General features: G+C 47.8%; 1 protein-coding gene; it reads right to left on the reverse strand.

Annotated features, from left to right (window-relative positions):
• Positions 1-1,013: 1,013 nt before the first annotated feature.
• Positions 1,014-6,321, reverse strand: GSTUM_00002483001 (uncharacterized protein). XM_002836120.2 has 4 exons: positions 5,515-6,321; positions 4,653-5,394; positions 4,091-4,444; positions 1,014-3,940 (listed from the first exon to the last, which is right to left on the reverse strand). Exons 2-4 carry the CDS (start codon positions 4,924-4,926, stop codon positions 1,380-1,382), a joined length of 3,189 nt encoding a protein of 1,062 aa, XP_002836166.1. The 5' UTR covers positions 4,927-5,394; positions 5,515-6,321; the 3' UTR covers positions 1,014-1,379.
• Between the last annotated feature and the right edge of the window lie 10,478 nt (positions 6,322-16,799).

A 16,799-nucleotide genomic window follows, 5' to 3' on the forward strand; every position in this document is an offset into this window, starting at 1 on the left:
GATGACTTAAGCTCTTGGTCGGCAGAAGACGCGAGGGATGGAGGGAAGCACCTTCCGTAGCCCCGAGGGAGGTACAGAACGAGTGATTGTCCATGATTATTACGCGGTTAGCAGACTTTTGTTTGTCAAGTGCGAGTGATCCCGGCCGGGACCGGACGAACTCGAGGTCACGGGGACCTGAGCGTTCGGTAACTCGTTAAGCCCCTCTGCTGGGGTATGATACTTCCATGTATCGGCCAGTCAATGTTTCCCAATCCTTACAAATGTTTTGTGAATGGCTGGCTCCACTCGTTCACCTGAAGTCTTGCATCTGGTGAATGGGCGCACCACACTACTATACTGCCAGAAAGCACGTGCCCACGTAACCCCCCACCACCCCTAAACCTCCAATCCCGAGTGCGACATCATGACCACGATTCACTTCACTTTCACTTCACTTTCACTTGGTAGTGTATCAAAGCGAAAATCAAAAGTGGTATCAAAATTCAAACTCATAAACATACACCTCCCACCATCAAATCCCCACACTTCCAACTCCATTCCTTTTCAAACTACACAAAAAGAAAAGCAGAAGAAAAAAACATTCACAAATTCCCATTTTCGCTGAGCAAGAATGCAGCCTACGACAAAAATAAAAGGGAGGGGGAAGAGGGATTGGTATCGAGTAGTAAAGGAGGAAGTAAGCGGGAGATTAAATGAAATGTTGAAAAAGGAAAAAAGAAAAAAGGGGGCGGGAGAAGAATATTTGTACTCCGAAGCACCGAGCGAATCGTACCGGACCGAAAAGTGTTTGTGCTGATCTTATGGGGGAGGGTAAGCACGCGAAGGAGAGTAGATAAGTTTCGATTTTGCAGGAAAACGGAGGGAGGGGTGGTTATGGACGCCGGTAAACAAGCAAGCAAGCAAGAATAGGAAAAAAAAAACTAACAGAGATTATGCAACGAGAAGCCAAGTAGACCAAGAGAGAACAGATATTCCATTCATACAAACGACGTAAAAACAAGAGAGAGAAGTCTGAGGGGTTACATAGCAGGACAGGAATGGATTTATGTTATATATATACTGAAACATGTATGACCAGGCGGGGGTATATGTAAGGGTTTTCTTCTCCCCTCAACTCAAACTCATCAAACAGGTACGAATAATAATAATAATAATATAAGGGAGAAAAAGAAATGCGATGCCGAACAAGATATGAAAGCAAACCAGAGCTATTCCTCCCGGACCCATAAGATAAACAGAAATATGAAAAAGAGAACAAAAACGATTTGCGCCTGCCCGCAAGAGGCTAAAGATAAAGATCAGAATATGCCGCCCAGTAAGATGAAACCTTGAGAAACCCGGAAGAAAATGGTATATAAAGAAAATCAATGCCCCCATTATGTCTGAATTTCGCCGGTGGAAATAGAAACGCATTGGTCCAACAATCTCGAGGCTTCAACCAAAAGTTCCCACCGGGCTTTCGCAAACATACCGTGTAACGTCAGCAGAAGACCCAAACAAGCGTTCTTATCCCGAACATTTGCTAGTTCTTCTGGTGACCTAACTCCCCCTACTCGTCGCAAAAAGGTCCTCATGTCCTGATGTCGAGCCGCGGGAGTGCTGAAGTATGACCGGGGGACTTGGACCTGGCCCTCCAGTGCGAACCCATATGACCAAACAACAAGCGAAGCGTAATAGAGCACCCATGGCCGGTTCAAGAGGTGGTCATCTCGTGCGGAGTAGATCGGAATGCCAGTGGTCGCCGAGCTGAGCTTCCGAGGTGCACCAAGGTCATCATCGTCCGCTGTATAAGGCATATCTACTCGCTCCTCGGGCAACAACACCTGGCAAAGGAACTGCAATGCATAGAATGTAGCATCCCTAGCTCGAGCACTTGGTGCCCAATCCTTTACCCGTTTACGAACCTGCGCCGCATCACTCGGGATAACAGTGCGCCCTAATAACCGCTTTGCCCCGGCAAATATCTGGAGGTCCACAATATCAACGTGCATTGACATGTGAGCCAGGTGGTGCATTACATTCCGGCTCTCGAAGGTGGTTTCGTGTTCAACATCCTCAGTGGAGGGCAAGCAGTAGTTAGAACCCTCGTACGTACCCGACCCTGCCCTGATCCCTTCTAATGCGCTATCGAAATCTTTCTTCCAGTAGTCAAATGATCGAGTTAAGGACTGCCGCCATTTGTCCTTCCCTCCAAGCTGGGCAACCGCACCAAGAGATGTAACCTGGAGATCCCTCTGGGCCATGTGCCAACTCACGCTTAACAAACCAGCCATAAGTATAGTCCGCCCAAAAGAATTGGTCCGCACGTTCTGCCCGTTCAATGTCTTCTTCAGGCCGTCGAGGAAGGTCGTGGGCTTAACTCCGGCTTGCAGCAGTGAATGCTCAATCCTGAAAACCTCGGCTCCGTTGGTTGCTGCCCAAAGCGTCTCGTCGCAGGGAAGCTGAAGCCGCATCTCGTGTGCTACCAACACAGCTGAATGACCAAACATTGTGGCGTGTGTTGAATCAAGCACAAAAGCCGCAAAAGCCGCTCTTTTTGTCGCCTCGCTAACGATCCATCGATTCCATGCATCTTCCACTGGTGCGGAGCCCGATGATTGGCCAGAAAACGCTGCACTGCCGTTGTCACTGTTGGACTTGACATCACGTCCGCTTTGTGGGGAATCGTAGGCACACCTTCCAGTCAGTGATGAACCTCTTCTCATCAGTGTAAGAGTGGTAGCATGGTGTATATGAGCCCGCTCATGAAGCGCCCTGGATGCGAACATCTTCTCGAAAGTTTCCAACAAAAGCAACGCCTGAAAGACCCATAATTTCGCTGGAGGCCGGAAAGCCATATCCGAAAATATCTGCCATCGAAGATTCCAGGCCAGAATAACAGACAGGTCTGTTGCTGCTTGGGCGACAGTCGGGTCCACCTTGGTGCCGATCAGGGATGCACCGATGGCCATCATTGTGAGGAGGAGGAGGCTAGGGGTTTTGTCGGCCGAGAACGTTGGCCTGTGAAGAATGGGAAGCTGTGGATGAAAGTGAAGCCAATAGCTAGAAATATAAGACTGCATCATATGTAAACTCAAAGCGTGTGAGTCATCTTCGGCGGAACCGAGCACTAAAGAGCCTGTGCGCTGCGAAAGATCAGACATCTCGGGATAGTTTTCAATATGATCCATCAAGTCCTGCCGTTTATGCTCGGACAAAAGAGACTCTTGAGGAGGGCTTGGGGGGGCTATCAGACTCGTAACCGCCATGGGATGCTGCGGTTGTAGTGGGTGAGGGTAATAGTTGTGGGTCTGGAACTCTGGACCGCCCAGATAGAGGTTCTGTGGCCCCATCGTGAGACTGTCAACATAGTTACCGCCAATAGAGGATGTCCTACTCCCACCAGGTAGTTGCGTGCCCTCAAAAAACCAAGTGGCAAAGTCATCCGCCATCCAATTTGGAGAACGAGTATAGCCGTCATTACCGAAAACAGGCAGTGTGAACGGAACGTTCATAGACTCAAAATCCACATCCGTTGTGGTAACGCCGCCAATAGAATTCGATGCGCCCACTGAAGATGAGCTCGTGGGGGGCGACGTGATGTACTGGTTTTGCCCTTGGTTGGAAGCGTTGCTCTGGCTAAGATTTGGATAGGCCGGTTGTGGTAAGGAAAAGGGAGTGAAAGAGGTTTGAGGATTGTATGCAGGGCCCACGCTTGTACCAGTAGTTGCCGCCAAAGATCCAGCACTTGTTGCGCTAGTGAGGGGCGCAGAGAAATGGCCCCCAGAGGATACACTGGATGCCGATAATGGTTGCATATTCATTCCACCGATAGTTTGGTTAGGCCCCACAGAAGTTTGGAGTGGAGGACGAGCGAAATCGGATTTGCTACTACTAGACAATCCTGGACGTTGTTGACCTCCACCATATAACGTATTGACATCGACCGGAGATGCCTCTGATTTCAATCTCACATGTTCTACGCTATATCTCCGGACTGCCTGCGCGTGCATTTCCGCAATCCCATTCGTCGCTCGTTGGGCAGGTCCAGAATCGGCGGTCGTTCTTCGAATTTTGGCCCGATTATCAACATTCGGCGTGGTAGAACTGGAGGAATTAGGTAAAGTAGCGGATGACAAACTGGTATCAGGGGACGCAGTCATATTCATAGAAACCCCATTAGGTGTCATGATAGGGGATTCGTCCTCTCCACTCTTCATCATGAGACCCGGGCCATTTGGCGATTCCGGGGAAGAAGAGCCCTTACTCATGGAACCCCCTCTCTCGGAAAGAATGTTCCTAGCGGCTGCCCCTGCAGGATTATTTAGAAGGCTGTCCTTTCTCTGGAGCTGAGAGCCCGGCCGATTTGTATGGCGATCCCGGTGTCGCATGCACAGGTCTTGACGGACGAACGATCGCTTGCAGTCGGGAAAATCGCAAAAATATATCTGCTTTGGTTGATCTATAGCCCATCGACAGTCAGCACTGTTGGCTGCTCAAAATAATGGCTCTGCCGCTGTTTTGCTTGCTCCGAAGGTCGGAAAATAAACACTTCCTTATCAAAGATTTCCCACAATATGGGGTCAATGAAAAAGGAAAGGGATTCATGGTTTCATTGACGGCCGCCCTCTAAAAATATAAGGTTCGGGAAATCTTAAGGGAAACCTTACGATTCAGCTGGTGCCTGTATAAGTGCTCTGCCCTAGAATAGCTTCTACCGCATCCTTCCGCCGGGCACTCAAACTTCTTGTCTAGCCCTTTCCTACTCCTCCTCCTTTTCCTCGAAGGGGGGTCTGAACTGCTGCTCAACGGACCACCGATAACTTGACCCCCACTCCCATCCATCATTCCGTCTCTATTTCTTTCTCTGCCTCGGGCCTTCTCCTCCATCTCTCGGGGTTGCTGGTAAGATCCTGCCGCTTGATGGTGTCCGGCGGTAGACATACAACTTGCGAAGAATACTTCTTTGTGTTGGTCTGATCGAAAATTACTTGAATCGCTGGATAATCGATGATAGTTTGCAATTTGTTTCTGGGTACGTTCAAAATGTGTTGTTGATCTGGTGGGTAGAGGCTGCTAAATGCGAACCATGATGCGGCCGATGCGAATCAACATGAGCTCCAGTACTCACGAAAAATTAGAAACCTCGATGTAAATATATTTCTTATTTTCGCTTTCAGAACCAGTTTTGCCCTAGATATTTTTACCGACAGACGATTCCCAATTGCAATTGAACAAGGGGGGGGGGCGGAGTGGAGGTAAGGGTCGAAATCCTGTTGGACTGTTAAAACCCGCGAGCCTAGGGGAGTGACTACCGGTGAACGGAGGGAAGAGTGGACCAGCGAGATGGGATGTTCAAACGAAAAAACTCGGAGGATTCGCAATGCACGGAAGTAACAGCTTTCAACAAGGCTGCATCAAATAGCGAATGGTAAGTCTGCGGGTCTTTTCTCTTGTTCCTCTTTTTCCTCCGTTCTCTATTCTGCGGGTTGGAGAATCGTGGGGCACTTTGGGCAAATGGGAAAAGCTTACAGGGTTTGACGACTAAGCAAGGCACTAATAATCCAAAATATGATGTTGGAAGCGAGGATCGGACAATATTTGATCGGTGGTTGTGTGCCGAGAATGGCCGGTGGGGCATAAAGGGTGCGGCGAGGATGGGTGTAAGGGTAGAGGGAGGTATGGACAAAATGTTGGTATGGGTGGATGAGTTGGATGGATGAACGGATGGATGTGGATGACCGGCGTCGTGATTGACTACCCTTTTTCCGAGGCTTGGAAAGGAGGTGAACAAAAGAATACACTCTAGGATAAAAGCAGATCGATCGTGGAGACAACGACACGGGACTGTGGAGTATCGTGTCTCCTGTAATTCAACGACGCGGGGCGAAGAAAAAGCGAAGCAAATCCAATTGCAGAAGATGACAGCGACGGACGAGGGTTTTGACGCTGTTGGTCGAGCAGTGAGACCCGGGGGTAAAAATGCAACCTTACCCAGTCTGTTCCTGTGGCCAATTTTTTTTTTTCACCGTCCCCGGTTCTTTTTTTTTTTTTTCACCTCCTCCAACTGTCGCCCGCCTGTCTGCTCGTCTTCTCTTTTTTTTTTTTCTTGGTGGGACAAAGACACTGGGCCCGCAGCCGGCACCGGTAGGCGTATGTAGGTCTGATACGCAGTTGGGTGTATGCAGGCGTGTGAGCCCGCGAGTGTGATACTGTGTAAGAGAATGGAAGAGCAAGAGATACAGTAACAAACAGGATACCAAGCTTGAATATTTCTGATATTGAAAGTTGGCACTGTGCTGGAGCGGTAGAAGGAGAGGAGTGGGGAAAGAAGCGGAGTGGATGGGGTGGAGGGGTGGATGGTTGGATGGATGAGTTGATGGATGAAGAGTGGAGGAAGCGGAAGAAAGAGGTGCAAGTACGGGTATGGTACGTATGAGAACAAGTCCAGCAATCTTCACTCTTGCTGCTGACTGCGCCTTAACTTGGATCTTCTTTCCCTAATTCTTCTAGCTAATAGAGATTGTTTCTTGCAGCACCCAGGCGTGTTAGATTATGGGAAAAAAGCAGGATGAAAAAAAACACAGATCAGCGCAGAGCGGAGGGTCCCACAAATTATTAACTAATGCTAAACCTGTAAAGGGTTTTCACTTCCAGTCCCGTGCATAACGTCTCATTCAGTTGAACCAGCCACAGTAACGTTTCTGATTGCTGACCAGTAATTCAATCACTTCTCGAGGTCAATCATAGGATGGTTGTGGAGTAGGAGGGGGGAGGGGAGTGGTGAGCAGTTGTGATAGAGGGGGAAGTAATTTGTGAGGAAGAGTGATGACCAACAAGAGTCCACTTTCTCCCTCCCCTCCCCCAGATGTTACTCTTTAAGCAAAAATACCATCTCCGATTCCCACATCCCTCTTCCCTGTATGCAGCATACCGGTATAATTATGAAAATACGCCACGTCTAACTCGAACACTTTCAGCTACAAAGCTTTTCGCTAACAATGACTAAGGACGAGAAGCTGTACCGTACCTCCCCTCACCCAGTCGAAGGGAGTAAGGCGGTCCAAGAGCTCACCCGTTTCGACAAAAGGACTTCTCTCCTGCCGTACATAGCCAATAGGTATCCAACAGGATGCTTGGGGTTGAGACCGAGCTTGCAACATTTCCTTTTCCTTGCCTCCTCCTACTATTAGTGAAAGGCAGAAGGGGAAGAAGAGTGGAGCTTATGGCAGGAGAGGGAGAGGGTGAGAGGATACAAAAGAGAGAGGGATCGTACAGAATACCGGTACCGTAGACAACAACCCTATTCACAAACCTCACCAATTGGGCCCTACCTTTTCCCCAAAAGCGGTATTTATACTTAATTCGTCCGGGGATGGGGCTCGCTCGCTCGCGAGAACTCAAACGGGACATTGGCCACTACCCCACCGCACTGACTGAACCTTGGAAATCAACACGGTAATAAATGCATTGCGGTAGCACATCTCAAGCGGCCCAGAAATTCACTGCATCCACCCCCGGAGGGGGGAGAATAACACGACGATTTTAAGGTATACAGTACCGGTAGTGCAGATCTAACGAGAACAAGAGGTTTAACACCCTTGCAGGCAGGCAGGCAGGCGGTCAACACCAGTTAAACGAGGTTGTCATTTTTTTTATATTTTTATATTTTCAATTTGTAATTGTGGTCGGGTTATTAGTTTGCCCCGACCACAGAGAGTGACAGAGGGTGAAGACGGGCGCATGACAATATCACCACGGCAGTGCTCGAGTACTTGTATACTAGTACGAGTGCTCGAGTACAGCGGGGAATGAGAGGTCAATAAATAGATCTGCCGTTACCGTACTTGTAGCGGGAGTGCTCGTACCTGTGCTCTTCTCCACGTTGCAGTACCCTCTCCCTCGGTAATAGCTCGCTAGCCATAGGATAAGCCCGGTGCACTCGCGGACAAAAGCGACAGTGGTACCGGTCCCGGTACTCGTGTACCCGAGTCATCGACAGTTACGGTAACTGGGTGAGTGAAGAAAGGGAGAGAGGGGATGAATAAGAATGTTGCCAAGCTAAGATACTTTATAGTACCCTTATCTGACTCGAGTGCCATGAAGCCTCCCTCCAAAGGGGGTAAAATAAAGAAAAGAAAGGAAAAGAGTGAAGCAAGAAGGAAAAAAAAGACGAGACCACGCACCTCTGTACAGTACAGTACTCCCTTATAGCCTCGTGCGCCTGAGCAACCCATTTGGAGGGAAAGCAGGGGGGTCACGCCAATGCAAGAGAACCCGGAGAATTGGGATTCCCATTTGTCTTTCATCTTGTAAAGGCGGGGTAGCGAGAAGCGCTCTTTCCGCGCTCTTGAAAAATCTTTTTGTGTCTCCTTTCACCCTCCCTAAACATGAATTTCTGCTTCATTGTACCAGTACCAGTGCTCGTGCTCGTACTAGTACCGGTACTCGAGTACTGTGATTCTCACCATTCGATCATCATCATCACTCCCCCTGCCCAAGTACCCCACCCTGCCCTGGACATATCCTGCCCCAGTACTCGAGTACCGTACTGTGCCGGTACCGGTATGATATGCAGCTTTCTTATCCATTCCCTTCGGTAGGAATATCGTAACAATATGGTACGGTACTTGTACTGTGGCCACTCTGATGCGTATCCCCCCATCTCATGGCAGGATCGGGACTCGACTTCTCCCTAAAATTTGATTAATATGTCACCAGCCAAGCCACATACCGTGCTTCCACGATTGGACCTCCGCATCTTCCTAGTTCGCTCTCTCCCTCCTGATGCTCGTGCTAGATTCCCCTTTTCTCCAACCCCTTGTTGAGAGTCCCGAGTTCCCGGGCACATCTGCCAGCCAGACACGATCCTTTACGTTTGCTAACTGACGCGCATGAAGGAAGGAAGACAAAAAAAAGGGAAAAAAGAAAAAGAAAAAAAAAGAAGAGAAAAAATTGTTGAGGAGATTGATGCCGGGCGTGCGGCAATCCCTCCAACTCAATTCTCGTCCATGGAAATAGCATGGTACAATAGATGTAGAAGAGGGAGGGTAGATCAATGGCAAAACCATCGGAAGTCGACCTTTTTTTTTTCTTTCTTCCCCTCTATCCCCTCTTTCTGTCTATCATATGTTTCCACCTTCTACGATATTAAGGCACCTGTTAGTCTACGAATCCTTTCGATGCAAAAAAATACTTACGAGTAGACAGATGGATAGAGGGAAGAAAAAGAAAAAAAATAGGTCGACCAGTCGTTCTCCTTGTGCTATTCTCTTCCCGGGTCAATCACTGAATCAACCAACCAACCAACCAATCAATTGATGCATCATAGCCCGTTTCGGGAGTTGATGTCTTGGTTGACGCCTAGACAAGAGCTACAAGTACTCGTGACAAGATTAGGATACGGTAATGGTCGCTTGTCTCACCGCAGAGTACTAGTACTTGTACTCGTACCGGTACCGGCAGTCGATTACCGTGCCAGTCAGTACTTGTGGTACCGGTACTCGAGTAGTTAATAAGGTTAGACCAAAAGCGTCGGTTCTGGATCCTCGCACATTTAATCATTGAGTTTGCTATTTACTCGAGTACCCGAGCATGATTCCTTTCCCTCCCGGGAACCATCACCATCAGCACACAAGTATGATACGAGCACTCGAGAAGAAAGGAACGGCGGCATACGGTGCTATAACTATACTTACTCACGCTATGCCGACCTCCTTTTCCCCGCACTCATGGAGGTTTTTTTTTTTCTTTTCACTTTTGTGAGAGTTGGGTAGTTAGTTATGCAAAGGTGAAAATCATTCATACCGGAGAGCGGGATTTTAACAGTAACAGTTCACGAGACACACCACTACCCATCCATCCAGATGACGGACGCAAGACCCAGCCATCCTGCCATACATGAATCATCGTCGTCACCCACAGGGAAAAAAAAAAGAGAAAAAAAGTAATGAAAAATGCGGGGAACGGAAAGCTCCTCCAACCTATATCATAAAGTTACCCCAGAGTTGAAGGAGAAAAAAAAAAGGATCGAAAGCATGGGCAACAATGCGGTTGGTGGAAGGGTGAGTGAGGGAGAGAAGGGAAGGAAAAAAAGGAAAGAAAAGGAAAAGCACGCAGAGCTCTGTTTCTCATGGGCCGGCCAGCTCCGTTGGAGAGGAAAGTCCTCTCCTCTCCCAGGCTTGCCCTATACGGTACCGGTACTCCCAGAGGAAAAATGGTGGGAAAAGCAAATAGAGTACCAAGAAACAAGAGTGTGATTTCCAGCCATTCTTTGTGCTACGTTCCAAAAAGAGGAGCGTTTTTTTTGTTTACTGTCCGCGAGCACAGTACTTTTTGATTTTTTTTTTGAGCGCGCGGGGCCAGCCAGCTCACTTCCTTTCTTTTTTTCTTTCCTTTCTTTTTTTCTTTCTTTCTTTCTTTTTTTTTTGTCCATCAGTACTCGAGTAATGCACGAGTACCGTACATGCGTCAAACATGAGCTCTGCGGTCATTTTTTTTTCCTCCCCTTCCTATTGTAAACGAATACCAGTGCTCGAGTACGAGTACTCGAGTACAGTGCCGGACAATGCAAATGAACGCCCCCATCACCTCGAACATGGCCAACTTCAACCTCACCTGGCACAGCAACCTCAGCTCCCAAGCTCAAAAGGCTTCTGTGAAAGTGTTTACTTTATGACAGTCTAGAGAAGGATTTGAAGGAATCTCCACTTGCCGTGACGCCAGGGCAACCAAAGCGAACTTGTGTCGGGTAAAATTCTTGGCGACACTGCGCTAAATGGGGTAATATATTGGCCGATCATTTGCTGTCGCATAACCAGTCTATCCCAGAGGGGAAGATGATCGATTGCTTAGTAAGCGACCGTGAATTTCGGTGACCGGCACCATGCCGACATGCACTTGCTCTGCGGTGGTGTGGTATTCGTAGCAACGCCCTTTTTGCTCGCTCTGGTCGTACGTACCGTATCGAGTACAGTACGGCGCAACTCGTACAGGAGTTCTGGTTGGATCAATCATCGTGCCAGTCTACCAATCAGTAACATTGGTTATTGGTTGGCTCGTTCTAGAACTCAAGCCTTTTCAATAGGCCCCACCCCGAGGGGTCCCCCGGGAATAATCTTCGATTGCTGGATGATGTGAAGGATGATGTGTCGTGTGCTTAATTTCTTCGTCCGTTCAAGCCGTGTCGTATGGATGGATATAAATATAACCGGCGCTTGTGAATGTGTATAAAAAAGTTTTTCGGACCCAAGGCCATGAAATCCCGGAAGCGGGCTACTCGACGGGGGCCAAAAAGTCCCTCTTTTCCTCTCCGCTCTCCATCCCCTTCCCCACTCCTTCCCCCCTCCCTCTCTCCTTCATTCGCTTATTCGTTGCCTGAGGTCCGAGTCCTCCTATTCAACTTCAAGGGAGGGCGAGAGAGAGAGAGAGAGAGAGAGAGAGGTCAATGAACAACACGCCAAAAGTGATGAAGGCAAGCCAACATTTTGTGTATCCGGGATTCCAAATCCACTGTGCACGGTGCACTGCCAGAACCCAATAACTGTACAATATCCGGCCTACCCCATCTACCCATCCCTTGCGGCAGCAGATCCAACAGGGTGGCCACCGAGCGGGAAGGATCTAAACCTTGCTTTCCCATGTCCTCGTGTGCGCAAAACAAGCCAGACTGGTTGGTTAATTATCTTTTTTCCTTCTTTCTTTTTCTTCTTTCTTTTTTAGCTGTGCCGTGAAACAAGAGCCCATCAAATAATCGTTGTAAATAGGGAGGGAGGCAGGCCGGGTACTGTAGATACCAGCGAGCGAGCGACATGAGGGATAATTGAGAATATGATGATGGGTTTAGCCTTGAATCAAAAGTGCGTGCATGCATATCAACCGATTCGTCTCTGCTCGGACTTATCGGGAAGGGTGGATGGGGTTGTGGCCCTTGTGGATGGACCGACACGCGGTTGAGTTGAGTTTGGGGGGGGGGCGGAAGAGACTTCGCCATGGTCAATTTACCCCGACCGATCGGCAATGCTTTTTCAAGTCGGGTTGCATACATGGAAAAGGGTGTGGTTACAGGAATGATACAAGTACTCGAGTACTGTACCTCGCAGGGCGTCCGACGAACAAAAAACATTACCACTATCCCTTATTTGGACTGAGAAACTGTCAAACTCGCACCCTGGAACGGTTCAGAGTATTCAAAGCCGCGAAGAGTGCTGAGTCATTCGAGCACTGGGAGGAGTGAAAACCCCATCTTCTGACTGGGTTTAGCCAACACTTGCCAAATCTGGCGAATTTCAATGTTTCAGACTGACCAAGGGAAAAGTGGTAAATCGACAGGGATCAGCAACTGGGATTTTTTGTTACCCTACTTTATGATTGCGTTCTTTCCTTTTGCCTGGACAATAATCTACTCCATTGGAAACCTGAGTTACTCGAGTAAGTAAGACACACACGGAAAGACAACACGTGACCGTTGCCAAGGAATACCCTATCAAATTAAGGCTTGTTTGGCGGGACACAAAACAGCCATCTTTCCCACAGAGCATTTCTCATGACAAATAGAGTCGTAGATGGTGCGAGTGTCAAATTTCAGAGGTATCATACTTGTACGAGTACCAGTATGTGCATACATCAGTGGCGGGGTCCACCGGAAACGCGGGTCCTGGCCCCAGGGGTATCCGGATTTCTTCGAAATTCCCTACAAGCAGAACAGATACAAAAGCAGTCCCCTAACTTGGCTTCCGTACGTAATCGCAATGCAACGGTTTGGTTGTGGACTACCAAGGTAAGGATTTTGTTTATTGTCCTTCAGAGGTCGGATTCTGGGAGTCTTTTAAGTGTCCTTGCTCACAGCGATTGTATAATGCCCGGTATGTACTTGTACTAGTACAAGTACTCGAGTACGAGTAAACATACCGTATGGGATTCGGGAGATTAGGCACCGGTGTTATCCAGTGGCCTATGGCCAACCACCGGTACGAGTATCTTACTTGGACTTCATTTTTCCCTCAATGTTTCAAGCCACTCCCCCCTAGCACCGCAACAAATCAAAATCCACATACTATACTCGTACCGGTAATCAGTAGTCATGATTTTCTAAAAGAAAACGCCTCATCCGTTGGTTGGGTACCGTACGGGTACAGCACAGCACGGTGCTGTCCCGGAGAGCAGAGACTTGTTCCATAAAAACTGGAACAATCGCACCGCGGGCGAGGGTCCGTCCCAGTAATGTAAGGGGTATTTTTCTTTTCGATTGTGTCGGTCGAAGGTCGAAAGCGTGTTTTTCGCTGTGCCTTCCCCTGAACCCAAAGGGGAATTTCCTTACCCACGTCTTAGCGTGAGGTCCGATCATCACCACTTTCGCAATGGTTTCGTATCAAACGACATTTCGGTACCGACAATATTCGAGACAGGGTCTTCACCGCCATATCACATAATAGAGCAAGAAAAATCGGTCCAGGATCCACAGCCTCGGAAGAGACGTTCGCGGGTGAACGATCAGGGCCTGAGACTGGATACCATAAGTATCATTCCCGTTACGCTTCCTATCGCAGTGTTAGATTTCAGGATAATTTTTCCCCGGCTCTTTCTCCATGGCAGTTGCGCTTTTGCAAAGGTATGATCGAGGGAGATCTTGGCGCTTCCTGAGCCGTGCCAAGAGGTTCGGATACGTTTTCGACCTGCAGATGCGACAGTGATGCCGTGTTAGCACGACAAATTGGGTGGACTACGAGAGGTGCATTGCAAATTTTTGATCTCCTCGGACAAGCGAATTCGAGGCTAGCTAACTTTCAATACTCGAGCACCGTACCCTATGTGTCTTGGCGGAGAGTTGAGGGCACCGCCGGACGGGCATTGACCCAAACCTCCTTGCGGGAGGGTGGGCCGAGCCGGTCATGGTTATCCCCCAGTGCCGTACTTGTACTAGACTTATACTTACTCGTGTATATCCGGCATCAAAGTGTCTGAAATGGGACGGGGTCGTTGTTTTAGCTGATTGGGGAGTGTGCAATAACAGCCCTATTTTTCAAATACTTACTGTAGTGCCAATAGAGAGGCACGAGTACTCATACATCAGGAAAGTACTAGTATAGTACCAGTTAAGCATAAGGATTGCAGGGACAACTTAGGCTGAAACATCTTAATAGATCAAAGTACAGGTCTATCATATTCCTCTGCCCTCTTTGTGCGCGCACTTGCACCATCGACTAGCTACTTGTGGGCTAAAGTGAAGCGGTATCCCGAGACAAGAGGAGAGTCCTTGGGGGCTGGTTTACTCGAGTACTGTCATGGGCCCCACTCTCATTCCGGTTCAGTGTCGGTTTCGTGCATCTTTTCTCCACGCCCCGCCTAATACAGGGTCCAACAGTGGCTGTGGGGTAGGGAGGGTCTTTTTTTATATTTTTTTTTATAACATTCCTGGCCGGGTTCTGTCCCGTTCCTGAATTCACCAGTGCTCACTCCGTGGGTTCCTATTTTCTATAATAAGTAAAATCGTCCTATCTTGAAAAGATCGAAGAGATTCTCAGAGATCCCCAGATAGAGGACAGGAGGAGAAGTATTACCGGTATTCTCTGAAGATACAGATAAACATGACTTGGTTATGGGACACTAACTAGTAATAGAACACTTTTTTTAAAAATTCTTAGTACTAAGTCAATACTATGTCAAATAAGCTACTAATTTGTACCTAGATTACTGATATACTACTGGTTACACTATATGAATTTCATTATCAGATCAGAAAGGGGAGAACATTTGTTAGTAAGCAAGTGACAATCTATGATCGGTAAAGTTGTGTATTGTTGAGATTCAAAAAGAAAGGGTTTAAAAATATTTCATTTACTAGAACATGTACATGGAGGACTCACTTGGGGTTTCCAGATTACAGTAAAGAGATTACAACTCTGGAAGATTCAAGTCATTTATTTTGGATATGGTAAGACACTAAAATATATTAGTATTTTAGTATTTACTTTTGACACAAGACAGCTTAGCAGATAAGTATACTTTTTGAAATTAATTGATCAATTTATAGTAGAATAGAGGTTGAACATTAGAGTTAACTTGAGAATTTTTATTTTTATTTTTATTTTTTATTTTTTAATTTTTTAAGTTTTCATTTTAGCTAGATGGAGAAGGCAATTTTAAAATCATACTAGTTATATTGCTCAAATATTATATTCTGATAGTTTTGAATTAGTATTAGAAAACTTGTTCATAAAATTACTTTTATGAATTTTAAAAAAGTGTAGTGGTTACTAAGCAAACTTCTAAGAGTAATAACTCAAAACTAGGTTTAAGGTGTCTGACTAATTGTCACAAACCAGCTTGTGACAAGGTAGATTGATGAGGAGGAACAAAGGGTTTCACATAACTTACGCTTACGAGTCATAGGAGTTTATTACGCGATGACTCAGAGCTGTGAGTCATATGATGTTATGAATTTCGCATGTGATACATACTTATGAGTTACGAGTCTCAGACATGTGAGGTAATTAGCACATATGAATTTTTATAAAAATTATGATTAGTTTAGGTATGATGCACAGTTGACTCATATGAGTCAACACAGAATCTCACATGGCTCATGATTATGAGTCATAGGATATAGTAATACAAAGATATAAGTCACACAGGGTTAGGGTTGGTAAGGTATCTGTATAAATAGTGAGGTCCAGGGACCTCAGTTACAGCACACTCCTTCGCTCCTATTTTCCTCCCACATAGTTTGGCAACACCATGTCAACTATCGTGGGCCCTCCCACTCCCCTCTGCCCCCTCGATGGTTCCTGCCTAGGGGCACCGTTAACTCTACCGTCCTCTCCCGCTTTGGCCTCGCTTGTCTCTTGTCTGCTTGATGGGGGAGTTATCTGGGCTCACCCAGTAGTCCTGTCTTGCTAATAGGGGCTCGCTTAGCTTTGGCACAGTCGGCTTCCTCTCTTCGCTTCCAGATGGCACTGGCAGTGGTGGACGTCCTTCTCCCCACTTGCACGATCCCCATTGGGGAACGCCTCGGCTAGTAACTTCGGGGTCTGTCTCACGGTGAGATTTGACCATACCCTCCTAGTCGCTCGGTTCAAGTTTGGTTGCCTTCCTCACCTCGCCCTTCCATACTCCCTGCCGCCGGTGGGATCCCTTCCACTAAGTGACGTTATCTCTCGGAGAACAAGGGACTACATAAGAGACGTGGTAATACGTCAGTTCGGTCTACGGTCGGGTTTGCACTGGGGCCTTTGGCCCTACCTCCACTTTCCACTTCGGTTGCGTCGGCTCACACCCTACTGCCTTCCCTCCTTGGCTGGTACCCTACTACCTCCTCCCTTTGGCTGGCATCCTACTGCTGGGCGGCATCCCCTCTGCCAAACATCCATTCATTGGGCCTGGCACTGTTGCCTCTGTTCTCGATTGGCGGGTCATGGTATTGCACTACTTCTGTGGCTTAGCTGGTTGGGGGCGATTCTTTAAATAACGGCAAATCTGGTGGTACGGTGGGCAGTGGTTGTTTTCTTTTGTGGCCCTATGGGTCTTGTAGTTTACGGGATGGAGTTTTTCCTTATGCTTTCCTGCCTAGCTTGTTTGGTTTCCTTCCTGTTGGCTATGTGTAGTTAGTGGGTAGGGCTTTCTTTCAGGTGAGGAATCTTCTTGGGCTTTTGGTTGGCTTCTAGGCGAGACCCTTTCGCGTTCAAGTCATGAGGCCTGCGGGCTGGGCACCTGAGTTGATCGCCCTTGGAGTGTGTACGGTTGGGCCCATACCAGAGGGTCTTGGGGGTACGGGTTTTCTCTTGGTCCGGGGTGGAGGGGTTTTCTTAACGCCATAGCTA

The sequence above is a fragment of the Tuber melanosporum genome (assembly GCF_000151645.1).
Source record: "Tuber melanosporum whole genome shotgun sequence assembly, scaffold_131, strain Mel28".
NCBI lineage: Eukaryota > Fungi > Ascomycota > Pezizomycetes > Pezizales > Tuberaceae > Tuber > Tuber melanosporum.